The 20487-nt window shown below is 40.8% G+C and overlaps 1 protein-coding gene across 1 annotated transcript in view; it reads left to right on the plus strand.

Moving 5' to 3' along the window:
• Window positions 1-7463: 7463 nt before the first annotated feature.
• Window positions 7464-20487, plus strand: part of LOC128625332 (filamin-B) — a 71086-nt gene continuing 58062 nt past the window's right edge. The window contains exon 1 of the mRNA XM_053653553.1: window positions 7464-7913. Coding sequence (XP_053509528.1) covers window positions 7481-7913 — 433 coding nt within the window. The 5' untranslated portion in view covers window positions 7464-7480. The remainder of the gene's footprint in view (window positions 7914-20487) is intronic.

Raw genomic sequence — 20487 nt, forward strand, 5'->3', positions numbered from 1 at the left:
CACGTCAAATGTTCTGCTGCAGTCAGTTTGCAAAGAATGAATGAAACGTCGTTCACAGTTTAGCATGCTGTTTAAACAGTCTCATCCGTTTTTCCTTCCTTTTTTTTTTTTTTCTTTTCTCCACTAGACCAATTCTTATTGTTTTGCTCTGACTTTTTATGAAGTGTTTCTTTTTAATCATTCCCACATTGTGCATAGAATTGAATGCATACATTGTTAGGTTAATGCAGGTTGTCACAAATGGCAGTACACTAATTCAGTTGGAAAAAGACGTTACATGTCTGGTTTGTAACGGAAAAGAAAAGTACCGTGATGGCAAACTAATTTGTTTGATTTATTAGACGTATGTAGCTTAATCATGCCCAACATCAGGAGCTACATTCTCCATCCATTGTGAAAGGAACACCTGTACATCTGCTCATTTATGCAGTTATCCAATCATGAGGCGACACGACGATGCATAAAAACATGCAGATACAGGTCAAGAGCGTCGGTTAATGTTCACATCAAACATAAGAATGGGGGGAAAATGTGATCTCTGACTTTTGACTAACCGTGGCATGGATGTTGGGCTAAGTTGAGAAAACAAAGTCTATAGTAACTCAAATAATCACTCTGTGCAACTGTGGTGAGCAGAAAAGCATCTAAACACATCAGCAGAAGACTACATTGGGTTCCACTCCTCTCAGACAAGAACAGGAATCTGAGAATAATATGGGCACAGACTTGGATTGGTTTAATGTGTTCTGAGATGCTTTTCTGCTCACCACAATTGTAGGGAGTGATAGCGTTACTATATCCTTCCTGCCAGCTTAAACCAATCTGGCCACTTTCCATTCCTACCCACAGAACTGCTGCTCACTCAATGTTTTTGTTTTTAGCAACATTCTACAGTATTTTAGTTTCTGAAATAATCCAGCCCATCTGGTACCCACAACCGTACCACGATAAAGTCCCCCTTTTCCTGCACTCTGATGTTTGATCTGAACATTAACGGAAGCTCTTGCCTTGTATCTGCATCATTTTTATTTATTTATATTTTTTTGCATTCTGCCGTTGCCACATGATTGGTTGACTGGGTAACGACATAACCGAGCGGTGTTCCTTTTAAAGTGGACAGGGAGTGTATATTCAGAGTAACCAGTCTCATCATCCAGACCAGTGGTACAGCATTCGGCCTGTAAATACTCTTCGTTCATATTTTTTTTTTGTTTTGTTTTGTTAATCGCTTTGAGCACGTTGTTTTGAGAACAGTTCAGAATGACTTTTCCGCAACAGATGGTTGTTTGGAGTTCTATTTTGTAAAGGGCACGGAGAGCTACGACAGAGTTTTTGGAATACAGAGTTAAATATTTGCACTAACACAGTGTGATGTGCATGGTTTTAATAAAACAACTTTTCTCTCCTCGACACGTTGCCTTTATTTCCTTTCGTTTGGTCCGTAAATGCTCCGAGTTGAATGAGGCATCCGGCATGGGTGACGCACTCCACATAAAACCGTCAGGCCAGCGCTTATGCCTTAACCCTATTTGCAAATGCAGCAACGACTCAACGGTTAAAGTTTCTGCACTAATGATTGTAATGTTGTCAATTTAAATCCCACTATTGGGCCTTTAAACAAAACCCTTAACAAATCAGCTTTGGATGTCGTTGATCTCTCATACATACATACATACATACATACTTGTGGTGTGATGCAGCGTCCACAATGCAGTGTTACTGTTACCACACTGAAGCTGATTTTCCTATAATGGCACCCTCTAAAGTGTTTTATTCCTCTTATACTACAGCAATTTGCCTGCGCTTTATCATGTCATACTTTTTATCCATTTATAGTTACATTTCATGTTGAATGTCTGTGTTGTGAATGATGTCGCAGAAGCATCGCATCTATAACATTTAGCATTCCCTATTGATGTTAAATAACGCAAATAAAGGCCACTTGTCATGTTTCCGAGAAACTGCAAAGCCATCTGTCCTGGGGGAAAAAAAGGAACAGATTTACTTCTCTCACAAAGCACTGAAACTGAAGATGCGTGCTGCGTGCTAAATGCTAAAATAAAAAAAAAAGAAAATTGGACCGTATCAGCAATTACACATTTAAAAAAAAAAAAAAATCAGTTTATGTGGGGCGTTCCACCGTACAAGTCTGTGTGTAATTTGTTACTATAGAAGCGATAATGTATTAGAAGAATGAAATAGAAAATGAATTCTTGTCAGCGAGAAGCAGGGATTCAGCAGCGCTCTGGTTTGAAGAGGAATATGGACTTTATCAGTATAGGGTCAGTGTTGTGTTTAGTCATGGACACAAGATGGCAGTCCCTAACATACATACAATACTTAAGAGCATTGTTTATTATCTTACAGACCTTAATTCTGTAATATAATCCTGTATACAAGCATGCCCAGATGCTGTTAATCCATAATAATAATAAGGCTCTGGCGCTCTCAAGGTGTTGGCCAACAGAAACAACCAGAGGGGAGAATAGTCTCATGCAGTGTCTCCAGCCAGCTTTTGTTGCAGTTATTGCCATTGCATTGGTGTTGTTGGATGTGACTAGGACAATGTTCTCTTCTGACGTGATGAAAATAAATACATTTTGTTCTCACCAATACTCTAAAAAACAGCAAAACCAAGTTGCTACATGAATATATGAACAAGTACGCATACAGACACACACATACGTGTGTGCATGCATAACTCAATTCCATATGCGATTTCTCTATTTGTTTCCCCCAACTAATTGCCATGAATAATATTATTAAGTTTAGAGGTTTTAGTTCTCATTTGAATATTGTAGTTTGTTAGTGGTAATATGTTGGAAGAACCAATATAATCAATCATCCGAGATACGTCTGAAGCCGGTAGTTCTTCTCTGGAGCTACTGTACGAGGCTAATAACAAGTAAGGGATGTTTACATCCAGCATCATGTAAATTGAAAGCACACGCTTGCCACAGAGTAAATTCATCAATGATGCCATTTTCATATAATCATCCAGATCACTTCTGGATTACTGATCTGGCTCTGGGTTACTGATCGGAAGGTTGTGGGTTCAAGCCCCAGCGTTGCCAAGCTGCCACTGAGGGCCCTTGAGCAAGGCCCTTAACCCTCTCTGCTCCAGGGGCGCTGTATCATGACTGACCCTGCACTCTGACCACAACTTCCTGACATGTTTGGGTATGCGAAGAAAATAATTTCACTATGCTGTAATGTATACGTGACCAATAAAGACTCATTATATTTATCCAGATCACTTCTAATGTACACTTGAAACTTTGGACTACATCCCAAAGGTTTGTGGACATCTGACCATCACTCCCATGTGTAGGCCTTCATCAAACTGTTGCAGAGCACACGTTTGTTTAGGATATCTTTGTATGCTGTAGCATTACCGTTTTCCTTCACTGGAACTAAGAGGAACTAATCTGTTCCAACAAAGCGAGGTCCATGAAGACATGGTTTGTGAAGGTTGGAGTGGAAGAACTCGATTGTCTTGCACAAAGCCCTGATCTCAACCCCATCGAATAACTTTGGGATGAACTGGAGCACAGACTGCACCCCCAGACCTCCTCAACTGACATCAGTGCCTGACCTCATTAATTCTCTTGTGGCTGAATGGGCAAATCCTCACAGCCACTCTCCAAAATCTAGTGGAAAGCCTACGCAAAAGAGTAGGGTCTACATCTGGTAATGCTCATGGTTCTGGATTGGGCACACACGGGTGTGATGGGCAGGTGTCCACTTACATTTGGACATACAGTGTACCTCAGTGACATCTCAGATACTGAGGAATTCGACTCTGTGTGTGTGTGTGATGATGATTTCATTCAGTTTGCGCTTTAATTTATAATAAACAAAACGAAAATAAACAAGAACTCTATTCTGCTGCGGAAGTCCTATTGATCCATCCTGCTCTGCATTGTTCTCTTGAATGGAAGTTCTCTGAACTTGCTACCCTTCAAAGAAATGTTGGTGTATTTACTATGTTCATGAAGCTATGTGAACGATCTAAGGAATGCATCTGCAAATATTCCATCACGCTTACTCCGAAACTGTCGTACTCGTCATGTGAGGAATTGCAAACATGATGTTGAATCAAGTGTTTCCAAATGCTGAAAGGGAATTCTTGACACCCTCACCCCGAGATGTTGTCTATATGTGTCTGGCACAGAAAGGTCCACTGTAAGCGGTTCCTGAAGCATGTCAGATGATCAGTGACACAGAATCAATTCTTATCAAGGGCAGTGCTCTATAAAGTTGTGCGATTTAGGCCGAATATCTGAGGTTAGGGTGGCTGATTCATGGTTCTGCTGTGAGCGAATGTGAGAACCATCACACCACCCTGACACTGATGATTTTCCTGGAACAGCACACCCATTCATGTTTTATTCCTTACCTAACATCATAAATAACTTTCCTAATGGTGCTTTGCCACCATACCCTTAAGTTTGTTTTAAGTTCCTGTGTGTTTTGGGGGTAATGACCTGGCCCGACATTCACTTGCCATGCAAGAACGTTGTAAATGGCGGCACTGTATGTAAAACATAGCTGTTTTAGCAGATTTTTTTTTTTGGTCAAGGCTCTTGCTGCAAGGTCAAGTTTCACTGGTTGGACCTGAGCACTCTTCAGACTTCCTCCTGCTCCTGTGCGTGCATGAGCTGGTTCCACTGGCAACCCTGCATATAATTGCTCTCCCACTTCCACCATATTGTACATATTGATCATGAGTTCCTCTTTTCTTGAACATCATTTCCTTAGCATTGCTCTGTTTACAGGTTAAACTTCATCATATCTGACCATGATGTCCATGGTCGTAGATCTCAATAGGCTTTTACAAAACTGTAAACTTCATCATATCTGCCCATGATGTCCATGGTCCTAGATCTTGATAGGCTTTTACAAAACTGTACAGTTTTATTGTTGTTGTTGTTGTTGTTGTTGAGGATTACCAAAGGGGTGGCATCTTGTGGTAAAGCCTCTGAGATCTTGTAGGTGTCTTCATTTATTTATGGTAAATATATGCTACTCTTTGATCATGTACTTTTTCTCTTGGAGCAGCAAAATCTTTGGCCATCAAATCATTCACAATTAAAACAACGTTTGGTTTCTTCTCTGTGAATAAACTCACAAGCCAAGAAACCGAAACAAATCTGAAAAAAATAAATGGCCCATTAAAATTGCTGGATTGTATAACAGGGCTGTAACTCCTTTTCTGGAGTTTTCTGTACTTCAGCTTCAGTGTTATACTTTTATTTCACATTTAGTTTCAAGTCAAATCTTGTTCCTGTTAAACAAAACTTATGGAACACATTACCATTGATGAGAGGAAACCAGGACCTGCTTATAGAGATGATAGCTGACAGGTGTACACTGGCTCTAGGGGAAGTTGATGTAACTCCTCAGATGAATCAGCTGATGATGAGTCCAGACAGCCAGGTCATGAGTGTAGACACTTAGTGAGAACCCTGAGGAGATTGACACACAGATTAGCTCAAAGAGGTGGGGCACTATGAGCAAATCCTTTTGGGCATTCGTTACTGTTGCGCCGAGCCAACTGATGTGTCACCGGTATGCTGGAAAAAGACAACGTCCCAATTCTTAAAGAATCGACGTGACGGTAAATGCGACCGTGCGGCTGAATACCGTTTATTTGTCACACTGAAACATTATCTGTATGACTGTCTTAGTGGCTATATCTCAGCTATCAGTTTGCCCACATACTTGCTTTAATAAGATATACACATTGATGTCTCGGGTGAATCTGTTGCTTTGTCAAACGTCAAAGCAAAACGCTGCAAACAGATGTTGCATGACAGTGGGTGTGGTGCGTGTTCTTGTTTGCAGGGAACTCTGATGCAATGCTGAATCGTCCGAGTGACTAATGCCGATCATGTTCTAGCTGAAAATATCCAGAAAATTCTATAAACTCTAAAAATAAATAATAATAAAAAAAGTTAAAGTGTACCCTTCATGTTACAAAGACTTACCACTGGGGTGGTACAGAGCTTTCATAACCTTGGTTAGTGGGCCTAGAGCAGGGTTACCCAACTTCAGTCCTGGAAGACCTTAGTCCAGCACAGTTTGGTGGTTTCATTGCTCAAATTCAAGTCAGTACTGGGTTTAGAAGGTATGTTAGGGCTGAGAAATGATCAAATTGTGCAGGATTCCCAACTGTTACGTAGATATTGTGTACCTTTTAAAACCAGTTTAAGATTCAGACTTTAGAACTGCTGTTGTACATTTGTACCGTGGAGAGTTCTTTTGTTTGTCTCTCTGGAAGAATCCTACAACAGATTCCAAAAACAACCCCCTAGAAAGCTAACGGTTATTCATCAGAGCATTTCCAAGAAACCCTTTTCCTAAGGTTGTTAGCATGACATTGGATACAGTGGATATAAACACACCAGTTGTTTTTATTTATTTATTTATTTTTACTACAACTGTTGGGGACATGGTGGTGAAATGGGTAGCCTCACAGCTCCAGGGTCCCAGATTCAATCCTGAGCTTGGGTTGCTTTTTTATATGTTCCCTCTGCGTCCATGCGAGATTTCTCTGGGTTCTCCGGTTTTCTCCAACCTTTTAAAAACACGCTGGTAAGCGTTCAACGCTAAATTTTTAGAAGAAAAAGCCATTATTTGCTACATATACAGTACAATTAAATTATTTTCTTCACAAATCCCTGCTTGTTAGAAGGGCGTCCCATTCAGGGTATATTCCTACCCTGCGCTAGGGTTCCCGGGATTGGCTCCGGATCCACTGCACACCTTGGCTGTGTCTGAATATCCCTACTACTGTACCATACACAGGCGAAAAGCAGTATCTTGAAGGAGTAGTATGTCCGAATTCTCACTATTCATAAAACAGTAGGCGAGAAATACCCGGATGATCTTCTGCTTCCACCAAGACACCAGCTGCTGGACACTGCGCTATCCCATGAGGCAACTGGACTGGCGTGGAAGAGCTGTCAGAATAAAAAATGGTGGAAGGTTGCATGTCACATGACAAGTAGTACATCTGGTATGTACTGTATCAATGGTTGAGCAGTAGGTACTGTCACAGTATGTGCTTTTGAACGCAACCCTTGACTATGACAAAGCAGTTACTGAACAAGATGATGATGATGATCATGATGAAGATGAAATGTGTGTAGGGACTAGTCTTGAATATTTGGTTGTACCCCTGTTTTAATAGAAATTACTCACCAATATTTATGAAGTGAGTTTTTTTTTTTATTAAGACAAAATGTATGATAACTGCAAGCAGATCTGGACTCAAACTACTTTATAAGCTAGAGCTTTGAGAAATCAAGTCTGGGTCAGAAATAAAAGTGCTGAAATATCAAAATGGTAGCACAAGAGGTACCATTCACGACCATTCACCATTAATACCGTTCAGGTGTCTTTCACAGGCCTGAGGTAAACTGCTCATTAGCCAGAGGGAATGAATGAAGTGGCGTCATTGTGGTTTAGAGTGCGCATGCGTGAGGGGAAAGAGCCTGGGCTGCAGGACAGGGAAGAGTTCAGACGCTGCTCGGCAGTGCAACACACGCACACGGACGATTCAAGCAAGAAAACTAAACGACTAAAAGACGTTTCACCGACAGCCAGACTAGACAACATGCCCGCGACGGAGAAAGACCTGGCCGAGGACGCGCCGTGGAAGAAGATCCAGCAGAACACGTTCACGCGCTGGTGCAACGAGCACCTGAAGTGCGTGAACAAGCGGATAGCCGACCTGCAGATGGACCTGAACGACGGGCTGCGGCTCATCGCCCTGCTCGAGGTGCTCAGCCAGAAGAAAATGTACCGGAAATATCACGCCAGGCCCACCTTTCGCCAGATGAAGCTCGAGAACGTCTCCGTGGCGCTCGAGTTTCTGGACCGCGAGAACATTCGCCTCGTCTCCATAGGTAACGTCACCTACACCGGCTCGCGCTTAGTTCTTCCATTTAACGCGCACGCGCCACTTTTACACCTGACCGGCATGTCTGAATGACTCGCAAACACATCTGATAGTTCTGTAGTGAAAACCAGTTTAAAACCACTTTATTATAATAAAATACTCATCGAAAATGTAGATGTAGGACATAGTTGAGCTTGTTTTTAAAAAAAAAAAAAAAAAAAAAAAAAAGTCTAGTCAAGCTACAACTGATCAGAAGTGTTTTAAAATCAACATTTATGAGGATACTTTTATAAACATGGACACTCCTAGTCTCATTCATAGATAGATAGATAGATAGATAGATAGATAGATGTATAGATAGTAGCACAAATTTCAATAACTCAACTATTAAAAAGCAGAAGGTGATAGAAGGCTGAATAAAACTGATTCACTTCTACAAACACGGACACCTCCCTGTCCACGCCTAGTCTGTTTAGATAAAAATGCATGCCTCCTTCCCAATACCTAGGCTGTTTATGTTGAGGATTAAAATGGTGCAAATTTTAATCCTCTGTTTAACTTTTAGAATGTAGAATTTGACAGGAAAATGTGAGATCTTCCAGAAAATGAAGTCAAGCTACAATTGTCTGAATTATCAACATTTAAAAGAAAATACTCCTGTAAACATGGACACCGCCCTTACCTAGTCTAGTTATATAGGAGGTTAAAATGCTGCCAATTTCAAGAATTCAACTATCAAAAAGCAAAATTTGACCCACATATTGAAGTTTAAAAACACAATCTGTTTAGGAATTTGTGAAGTCAACATTTAAACGGGAATTCTTGCGTAAATTGCACACCTCCTTTCTAGTACCTAGTCTCTTTATGTTGAGGATTAAAATTTGTGCAAATTTGAATCCCCTATGTAACTTAGAATGTAGAATTTGACAGGAAAATGTGAAATCTTCCAGAAAATGAAGTCAAACTGTCTGAATTATCAACGTTTAAAAGAAAATACTTCTGTAAACATGGACACCGCCCTGCCCATAGCTAGTCTGTTTATATAGGAGGTTAAAATGCTGCCAATTTCAAGAATTCAGCTATTTAAAAAGCAAAATTTGACCCACATATTCAAGTTTAAAAAAATAAAACTGATTTAGTAGTGGTTGAAAAATCTAAATTTAAACAGGAATTCTTGCATTAAATTCATGCCTCCTTTGTAGTTGAGGATTAAAGTGGTGTAAATATTAATCCTCTATGGAACTTTCAGAATGTAGAATTTGACAAAAAATGTAGAATTTAAGAGAAAAGGATGTCACATCAAGCTACAGCTGATTAGAGATGGTTGGAATTTTACAATGAAAGGGAGTTCTTGTATAAAAATGTATACCTTGTTCTTCACAGCTAGTGGCTTTGTATAGGAGAATAAAATGTTAGAAATCTCAGCTTTTAATACGCTTGTAGGAAAGAACCAGAATTTGAAAAATATGACTGCGACTGAAGTCATGAAGGAGGTCCTGCAAGAACTGGAGAGTGGTGACCTGGAATGTCGATTTAACATTTTTTTTTAAATTTATTTTATTATTATTTTTTTTGTAAATCAGTGGAGATTAAAATGGCATTAATTTAAACTTTTCAACTTTGAAGATTCTTACAGAAGACTGTCTCTAAGAAATAATACACACTTACTGCACACTTTGTGAGAAAATAGTTATTTTGAGTCCAGAAATCCCTGATTGTTGTGGTGGTTTAAACATGAGCCTGTTTGTACTCCTTTCTAAATCATTAACTGCAACCCATCCCAGAAGATAATCCGTATGTTCAACTGCCTCACCTAGATAAAGCCCAGTATTTATTATCTCTCATTGACTTTTGAGCACCAACCTTTGCTTCCTCCTCAGCATTTTAGACTTCATTGATTTAAAAGATGCATTGACTTCTTATTGGTGAGTTATATAGAGATTCTGGCATCACAGTATGCCATGGTAAGAAAACCCGAAATGTTGTATCGTAATCATGCTGGTAATGGTCATATGACAATGTCTCCTTCTTGCTACACTCTTATCACCAACATGACGTCATTGAGAGGTGGGTGTCTCCTTAAGTATGTCACTCCTTGAGCTTCTGTATTGATTTGATAAACAGTTGAAGACTAGGAATGAGATTCAAAATCAAAGAGTTTGAAAAGAAAGTTCTTAAATATTTTTAACCAGAAACTTAATACTGCAGCTTTTATTTATGCCATGTTTGAAAATCTTGATCCTGGCTTTATACCATGTGTTTAAGTTTAGCCTAACTAGTCATCAGAATGATAATTTTGGTACGTTCCTAGATGAGGTAAATGTGGGTAAACTTTGCCATGCCATCATTTTCAACATGAGGCTGAAATCATTTTTCATGAGAATGTTTGGGGCTTGAAAGGCTGAACCGCTGCTACAGTTTATAGGGAGAACATACTGGAGGGGGATAATCCATTTGGACGGCGTGCTTTATGCTCGGCATGGGCATGAACACGCTTCTGTTTTACTGAATTGAATGCTTTGTGAGCACTTTTTCTTCAAGCCTTGCCAGCATTGTACCTGTGTGAGCTTGAAATTTCTCCACTTAGTTGTTTAGATGACAACCTGCTTTGTCAACATGGCAGCTGTTCTGCTCCATGATTTTTAAATTAATCCTCAATGGATTTAAAAAAAAAAAAGTCTACTTATGTATGCCCAGTTTATATCCCTTTGGCAGCATAAATTCCTTTTTCAGTGTTACGTCGTTATGCTTAATCTCCATGAATGCTTTGATGCACATAATGCGATAAATCGTATGCCAGTTTTGTATTCGTTTATTTAATTCAACAGCACCTATTCTCCTGTATTCCCCTAGTAGTCCTCTTTTCTGCTTAGTTTACACCACCTGTTTACTCAGGAAGTAGATGGACGTCCTCCATAGCTTGCAGTTGACACAGTTGTGTCCTGAGTGATGGTGTCTTCCTGTTCAGAAGTCCACGTGTCTACTCTGGCTTTGATAGCCAACTATAGATTGATGTTTGGAAAGAGTGACTGTTGACCGGATCAGTAGCAAATGGACCTGTCTGCATGTTTGTGTTCGTTCATGGTTACACAACTTAAAAAAAAAAAAAAAAAAAAAAAAAAAAAAAAAGTTAACGATCAGTATCCAAAGTGGCAGTTGTGCATCCTGAGTAGACAAGAAGTGTTCAGAAAGTGTGTCCAATGTAGGCCACATTCCCATCAAGCATGGTCAGAGAACGTAAACATGGTAAGTGGTGGTGTGTGTTTTTTTTTTTTTTTTTTTTTTTTTTTTTTTTTTTTTTTTTTTAAATTATTTAAAGTGTCAGTGGATTATCATGAGTCAAGTCCCATTAGAGTAGCTACAAGGATGTAAAAGTCCTCAAATCACCCCCCTTTTTTTTAAAATGTATTTTTCCTCTCTCTCTCCGTCTCCTCTTGACAGGTAATGGAAGAGGAAAGTAGCATGTGCGGTTATTACTTGTCAGATTGCATGAGATGATCTCAAAATATTTCCTGATTGTGTTAAAACGCTCTCCATGTCAGGTTATGTTGATCCTCCAACGATAGACCTGCTATTAAAGAAAATTACTACTAAAACTACTTTTAGTCGAGTGCTGTAGCAACAATCGAATGAAATTTCTGACGGTGCTAAAGAAAGATTGACTCAAACTAAAGTAAGGTTCTTGCCACCGTTTGTCAGAAGGCTTTTCAAGCATTGAATTGAAGGCTAGGGATTTATTTATTTTCTTTAAGTGCTTTTTTTAAAAAATAAATATATATTTATGTGTCTTTATATAATTATTTTTACTTTGTAACTAACAGAGCATCTAGCTGAGGAATGTCGAAGGCATGCATTTGTTTTACCCCAAAGCATACAGTGACAGATGATGCATTGTTTCTCACTTTCCACATCTCAGTGGTCTCGTTTTACCACGTCTTCAGTTGTGGCTTAGTGTCTGACTTGAATATTTCATCAATCCTATTCCAATATAATCATAGTGTGGACTTGAAGTATCCTAAAATAGCTCTAGCGGTCTCCTTGACTTTTTTGAGGTTGCCTACGGTTGGTAGCAGAACTTGCAATTTCCTAACCCTTCATTCAAGTACACGAATCACTGAAAGAACTGGGCAAAATCCATTGTTTTCATGAATAATAATCTGAAGGTGCTGTTGCTTGGAGGATATATGGCTGTATGACATCACTTATCACTAAGTGCCTTTCCATCTGCCTTTTTTTTTTCTTTTTCTTTTTTTCTTTCTCTCCCCCAACCCCCCCCCCCCCCCCCCCGGACATGGTCACTTGAAGTTCAGCTCTCGGTCCATGGAGTTCGTTCTAAAGCCACAGCCTGAACGGCGGTTTGCTTTACTGTTCGGTGTTTTTTTTTTTATTTATTTATTTATTTATTTATTTTTTTTATATAGCTCTGTCGACTCTCTCAATAAAGAACGATGCGTTTTGTATCTCTTTGGAGAAAGTCTGTAATCTGCACGTCTAAAAAGCAACCACCGCTGCCCTGGTAGCAGCCCATAAATTCCACCAGCAGGGCAGAGTGCACGGCGGTTGTCCGGCAAGGAGCCGCGAACTCGTGTCTACCGAAGTCACAGCGGCGATCCGGCCTATCGCATAGAAAAAGAAAACCTCTCTGGCGTGCAGCTCTGCAGTGGCTCGTTCAAGCAGCTTGAGCTTGGAAGCCGTTGAAAGCCTCCTCGCATCCTCCGAGCTTGGCCTAAACAAATGTTTCTCTAGAAAGCGCGGTCATGCCCATGGAATTTACTGGTGTTTTAGGGCCTTTAATCACGATGACGACCGCAAGCCGCCACAGGCCTCCCTTGCAGATCGAGCTCCAGCAGGACTTCAATAAATCAGCCCATGCCAAAGTCTAATCTCTAGAGAATAAGCCCAGAGAGGAGGACCGGAGGTTCTGTGATTACTGCTGCTTTCTTAGTTTGAAGGTTCATGAGTTTGAGCTTTTTTTGCGTGGCCACTGAGAGGTGCTGCTATACGTACGTCAATGTTCCTGTCTTTTTATATATTTCTGAGCTGTGTGCTTTTGCAGGTATGAGTGTGAGAAATGCTGAACGGATCCATATTCACTGTCGAATTGTATAGAAAGCCAGGCGCTTAAGGTTTAAAGCTGCCATGTGGTAAAGCAAATGAAAGCCATGTCAAAGTGCTCATGGCAGCTTCTGTATTAAATATAGCACAACATACCAAGACCAATACAGCTGAACAGTTAAAATGTCAGTTAGTTGAATGTGCTGCTTTGTTGATCTTTATAAGCCACTTTTTCATCTCGAGTGCTTTACCTGGAATCAAACATTATGCAAAGTACTTATGATAACAGCTCATTGTAGATAATTTCCTTAAAGTGCTTTGTTGTGGTGATAATCACTTGTGTGTGTGGGGTCCCCCCCCCCCCACCCTGTCAATGTTAAGGCAAAGAACACAGGTTGTCATTACTAAAACTGTAAAGTGCTCAGTTCTCTATCCTAGAGACTTTTGCATGTAAGAAACCTTTACTGCTGACTGTTTCAAAACACTGACACTGGAGACTCCTTCCATAAATGAATGTCTCTTCACAGAAAACTTCGCCATATCAACTACTATGCGTTTTTCCTAGTTAAATAACATTTTTGTTTTTTAACTACTGGGTTTATATTATGTATAGCGTCTGTCCTTTGAATGAGACATTGTAGAAACAACTAGGAGCGCATTAATGCGATGCCATTTATGCCCCGTTCTATTTTCGGAGCTGCTGTTAATTTTCTATAAACTTGATCAACATTGGTCAGAGAATCAGATTCAACATTCCAATAGCACTATGGTACAAGATGAAATAAAATACAAACTCAAGTGCTATGATAGGCCGAGTTAAACAATACCCTTTTGTTTTTGTTAGGCCAAGCTTTCTACAATGAAAGCATACATATCTCGCACACTTAAAAATTATTTTAAAAAAGTCATGATCAGTGTTTGAATAACATAACATTGCGTAAGGCTCATTCTGAGGGCAGTATTATCGTCTTCGCTTATTAAACATGACATCTGGGCTTCTCGTTCAGTTCCATGTCTCCATTACCAAGTGGTAGTCGTTCCTCCTCCATGGAGCTGTCTGTGGAAGTGTCAGGCTTTGGTCCAATCTGTGACTGATGAAGTGGTTTCCCGAGTTCCTCTTGATTCCTTGAGGTGACATGTTGCTCAATAAGTGATTTCCCTACAAGTTTTAGTATTGTACTGCTGTACTCCTCCACTTCTGCTCACTCTACTCCCAACTCCATTGCTTCAGATGTCCTGGTCCTTCTGGATTCTTCTTCACCTCCTTAGTTTCAGGCTTCTGCAGAGACCAGATGTCTTTTGAGAAGCTGTAACTGCTATCCAAAGTTAGTTCAGTGAGGCAGCTTGAGTCCAGCTTGTATTAATGAGTATCAGTAGTTCTTATTTCAGCTTGATCGTTCCTGCACGATCTTGGACTGCTGCGATACCCAGTGACACTTACTGGGGTTATTGAAGATTATCGTTTAACTCTTGAATTAACTCTTTAAATGAGATTTGAGATGTTACTCAAGGTTTAGTTTCTTCTTGTTTAGCTTTTACGTTTTGCTTCCCCAACTCTCCAATTTGGTCACCTGACAATTCCCAGCCACCTTTACCCTACAATATGACCGCCCACAACCTACCACCTGGGGTAGGTGAAGGCTGACACATGATGCCAGACAACAGCATTTTTTTCGAACTGCTGTGCATGCTTGTTGGTATAACGACTCGGACTAAATCGCAATTCTGCCCTCTTCTGCATACATGAGCTGAGACGCCTGCATTTAGCTAGTGTCATTGTGATTGACCAAGGCAAGAGTACAGTGTAACATCCTTCTATCCAAAGAGCATGACCTTCTGGCCAGTGGGTAGCTGTGGCATTATCAGGATTTGATCTCCCTGATAAAGGTGTGAAGGCTTTTCTGTTTCAATGGAGAGCATCAGATAACTTTTTTTTTTTTTTTTTTTTTTTTTAAATTAATTTTTTGGAATATGACTAACATGTGCCATATCTTCAAAAGTGAAACTCTTCTATCTGGATTTTAAAATGTTTTTTTTAAAAAAAAATTTTAAACCACTCAGTCCCAAAGTGGAGGGCATGGTGGCTTAGTGTTTAACATGTTTGCCTTGCACCTCAGGGGTTGGGGCTTTGAGTCCCACCACTGTAGAGTTTGCATGTTCTCCCTGTACATCAGGGGTTTCGTCCGAGTACTCTGGTCTCCTCCCCCCAGTCCAAAGACATGCTCTGTAGGCTGATTGGTGTTATCAGATTGTCCTTAGTATTTGAACGCGTGTGCGATTGTTCCCTGCGATGGGTTGGCACCCCGTTCATGGCGTTTGTCCGTCCCCTGGGATAGGCTCCAGACTCTTCCATGACCTTATGTGTAGGATAAGCAGTGTGGAAAATGGATGGATGGTATCCCAATAAAGTGGCCAGTTAAAATTTGTAACGGACAAGGTAGTAACACGACCAATCACCTACACCATTGGTCACCAGCCCTCTTCCTTGACATCTACCTTCCTGCAGGTTTAATCTCTGACCAAAATCCAACTTTAGTTTCAGTTGATCAAGAACTACTTAAGGCAATTATGGTCAAGTGGTCAAATTCTGGTTGGAGCTGAAGTCTGCAGGAAGGTAGATCTCCAGGAACAGTGTTGGCAAACACTGTCCTACACAAACTAGCTACTGTGTCGATCTCGGTCTTTACCATGTAAACCTAATGACGTTCAACAATCCGCTCCATGGCTCTAGATTTTGTCACTTTTAGGCGATATGTTTGGTATTGAATGGTTAATCAAGAACAGTAATTCGCAAACAAGAAAAAAATCTTTCAATGTGTTAAGTGTTGGGTGACGGTGAGTAAGGAACTATTCCAGTTTTTCCACATTTCTTCCAAAATGTTAAGGAAATCCGACTGTATGTGGTGACGGGTCAAATGTGAAGCCTTAATACGCCATCCAAGTTCTTGATCCAAAGCGTTTGAGAGCATGCTATAATTCAGGGCAGAGATGAAATGGCTTTTTCGCCAAATGTTTGCCTTAAGGCCAGTTTGACGAAGTTGTGTAGGAGCCAAAGCTGTCTTGAGGAACAGGGATATGATTTAAGATAGCCAGAATTACAGCAGTATGTTTTGTCTGTTCTAAGACTCTGTTAGTCGACTGCATGGCTTTAGATCTTTATTTCTTTTTGCAAGTGAATATAGCTTTTCAAATGGGCAGGTTTGGACCATGTAGAGATCACTTATTTTTTTTTAGCCAAGTTCTATTTTACTGAACGTTACACGACCGATGCATGCGAACAAGTTTGGTGCTTGGGGTCTTCCATGTGAGCAAACTTGCAAACTGGCCAAAATGCAAATTACAGATTCATAGTAATGCACTCGTTTTAATGTTATGGTTTCTATAGTAACAGCTGACAGGGACTTAACATTTTATGGAAGGAGTCTCCAGTGTTGTGTGGGGGGGGGGGTGTTTTTTTTTTTCTTTTCTTTTCTTTTTCCTTCTTTCCCTCCCCCCTCTCTCCTCCATGGGAAAGTCTTCAGGACGGAGGACTTCGCAATTTCCAGTTTCTTTGTAACATGACAGGTGTGATGACGGGAACTACATGTTGACGACTCTCGCACGTTCACTATCCTTAAATGTAACTATAAATGGATAAGAGCATGATGCCATTCATTAATTGCTTCCAGGAATAATAAATAATCCACTTTGAGTGGTGGTTATTTGTTGGTGGTTTGATTAATTAGAGCACAACTGTAGTGTTTTTATTCTCCTTTTCCTCATCCTTTTTTTTGCCATGAGTAATGGCATCCGTGTACAGCAAAACTAAGGGTTGGAAAGTAGGCTAATTTTGTTATAATTCAGTTTTTCTGTTTTAACTTGTGACTTTTTGTTTAACAAGAATATTTGGCAACAGTCAAAACGAGGGTGGGTGGGGGTGGAAGCTGAGTTTTCACTTTGCTGACTTGAGTTGAAAGGTTATTCTGTGAAATGTGTAAAACTTTACACCAGGATGGCTGCAGCTCAGTAGAGCATAGCATTTTAGAGTTTGCGGATGTTTTGTTGGTCGATTTTTGCTATGTTAAAAGCAGGAAAATAAATTGTAGGCCGGTGACACTCCAAGGCTAGACTTCGATACTCCTCACTTAAATGATGAGCTAAGTTGATCAGTTCTCATCAAAGCGTTGCGTGTGAACCTGAATTACCAGATGTTCTGTGGGTGAAAGAAAAATTTCTGGTCCGTTAAAGTATTATTAGAATGTGCTAAACGGAGCGTTTGTTTTGTCTCGCACTGTACTGCACCGTTATGGAGTACCGTTTCTAACTTTTACTTAGAGAAAAATTAAGAGATAAATACTTGCAATATATACTTACAACCTCATGCCTAAACTTTTTTTTTTAATTTTATTTTTTGGTCTACTTCCTATTTGACCCTGGCTTTGTACCGGAAACCCCTATCACTTCTTAAAACCTGTCTTACTGGCTCTTCATGTGTCTGGCAATACTTGTCCACCCTTGTTTGTCCTATGATAGGCATGCACTCACACGCGCACACAAGCAGGAAACCATGTCGGTTTTTATCTTCCCTCCTAGGAGGCTGTTGTCTTCAGTGCTCTGGAATTCTCATTAAAGGAAACTCCTGCATCCACAACCTGCCACTTTTTAAGAAACTTTACTCCCTCTGTATGCATCTCCAGGGTGACATCACTGGCTTCAAAACCAACTTGTTCTTTTCGTTTCATGTTCAAACCGTAACGTACGAGACCTGCTCTGTTTTTATGCACGCATATTTATTTGAGAAATTTATGCTCCATGTGTCCTGCATCAAAAGAACCCTTCAGACATCCTTCGCTCGGGATCCCTTTTCGCATCCTCAGTGGATGTTATGATCCATCCTTCTTGTTGTGTGACAGAGCAGCACGAGTGGAAAAGATGGGCTTCACCTGATTTGGCTGTAAACCCACCACAGGAAGCATCATGCAGGGCATGGTTGTAGGAAGGAAGTTCATTCTGTGTGAAACCTCTCAATATGGAAACTCATGTCCTAACTCACTACGTAGATTTTGTTGGAATGGAACCTAAAAAAATCAGCCTCTGCCCTGGAAAATGAGTGCCTTTCGTTGTAACCCAAACCTATGTGGCATTTACAAAAGTTGTAATCTCTGGGCTTTGAGGTTAGATTGAAACAAACCTTGCATTCTCTCTCCCCCCCCCCACCTCACCATGTTGGAATGTCAGTTTGCTACCTCTACAGAATGAGGATGTACAACTTGGATAAGTTTGGTGTTTACTAGGGTTGCCTAGATACCGCTTTGTTCTTCAGACTGAGCACAAGTACTCCTCGATACTGATGGATACTGAAATAACCAACTTGGTATTCAGGGGTGTCAATGCTGAATTTCCTCTTTGCTCGTGAGAAAAATGTAGACCCTGGCGAAAGGAAACGAGTGTCTCGGAGTTCAGTGCTCACAGAACTGAAGTGTTCACAAATTCAACAGATTCTGTGCCTTCGCTTCACTGCTTCGTGGCCAATACGGCTCTGAACGCTCGGGTCAGCCGACTTCGCATGCTCTAGATATTAGCGGTCTTTTATTAACAGTAGTAATGATGCCGTTTGAATGCCATAAACATGTTTTTATCAGATTGCTAGTGTAGGAAGATGGTGCGGTTCCTTGTCTTGAGGCGTTCACAGAGCAGAGTTTATGCAGGCTGCTTCGACTTGTTCATTCTGAACCATGAAATGGGTTGCTGTCATCTGTTTATTAGCACTATGACTTGCACCAAGCTTGTCACGTAGCATCATGCCATATCTGAGCAGGGTGTATATGAGAAGAGTATCGGTCAGATACCCAGTACTAGTGTGCATCCTTAGTGTTTACAGTAGACGGTTTTTATTTTGCCTCAGTTTAATCACTCCACACCCAAAGCCTGGGTTCCACCACTTTATCATTAGCTCCCACCAAATCTCACACATTGTGTGCTATTAAGGAGAATGAAACCTTGTGAAGAGGACTGACTTGATGTGCTCTCAACCGGTTGATCTAGCACTCTTGTGTGTCCCAAATGTCTCAATACATGGCAGAAGTTAACACTTTTTAGCAGTGTCTTCCAAAATATTTCATTTATATCATTTATTTTTTTAAATTCAGATAGCCTTTAAGAACACCTTTGACAAAAGAATGTATTGAAATCAGTCTCATGGCTGGATCAGGAAGCTGTCGCAAGGTTGCGATGGACTTAACCGGAAACCTGGCAAGAACATTACACTGGCGCTTTTGCCAAACTTATTAACAAATTCAAAAAGATTGGAAGTGTTGTGGACCAAATGAGAAGTGGACTACCACTGACAAAGGCACAACTGACGTGATGCTGGGAAACATTAGTCCCCTGTGTATGGAGACTTTTGGGACACCCTGTATTTCAAAACTAATTTTGCCTCTTGTGCTGTGGCTTGGTATGAAAGTGCCAGCACGTGTACGCAGGTGAACCAGGTTCCTCACGAACCCTACCAGCAATTCACGTTGGAAGCAGTCAGTTTCATGTTTGGCCCCAGTCACCATTTTACCTTTCAGTCATCTGGTGCCTCTGCGTTTGCTTTTCTGAGCCTCTTCCATTACCTAAAGCTGACTGCATATGCCAGACTTGGCAGGCAGAAAGTGTTTCCCCCTTTGGTCATGGTCTCTGGGGGGGGGTGAACCCGACTAATAAAGAACAGCGTTCCAAGGTCAGTGCAGGAAATGCTTACCCTGTCGGCAGGGGAACCAAAGGCCACGTTGTGTCGTTTGGAGCATAGTGCTGACCTTTGAAAAGCCTGGGTCTTTGCCACAGGCACAGGAAACTCCTGCCCTCAATCTCGCTGACATCACACGGGTGAGCTAATGTTTAGGCCTGCCCGGACCCACAGAACGCCTGTTTAATTTATAGGAGAGCTAGTTACCGGTTAATTTATGAAACTCTAACACTGATCTTTTCTCCGAGCCATTCCTTGCAAGTCACTTCAATGTTCAATACAATATATAATATAATGCTTCAGGGTTGCAGATGAATTGCAGACGTTGTCTCGCGTCATATGATTTAAGGACTGCAGCATGGCTCCTCGGGCATTCTTTCACCAGCTCGGAAAAAGCAATAGGTCATGCTGCTCTTTAGACCTGTGCAGCGTGTCGGTGTAAGGTTAAAGTTAATGTTTTACCTTCTCATGACATGCCATCTGTTTTAAGCCTGTGCTTGAAAGCATTGTGTTCGATGACCTCATCCCTGCCTAGTGCTTACACAACCGTACCGCGCTCCCTGAACGTGTTTAAGCTGCAGGGCGCAAATGTTTCAAATGTTTTTCCTCTGAAGGCCTCCGATAATCAAAAGCATATCCGACTTGTCCGCGCACCTGAACGTTCTCCGAGCTTTTACGATCCGCAGGCCTGTGTGGATTAGTTCAGGCTTTTCATGACGTTCAAATGGACAGTGGCGGGATCTGAAATGGACTTTTGACCAGCGGGTTTGAGGAGGAATATCCAAATGAAGAATTCTTTCAAAGTGTACAGACTCCA

Source organism: Ictalurus furcatus, chromosome 21, assembly GCF_023375685.1.
Source record: "Ictalurus furcatus strain D&B chromosome 21, Billie_1.0, whole genome shotgun sequence".
In the NCBI taxonomy this organism is placed as follows: Eukaryota; Metazoa; Chordata; class Actinopteri; order Siluriformes; family Ictaluridae; genus Ictalurus; species Ictalurus furcatus.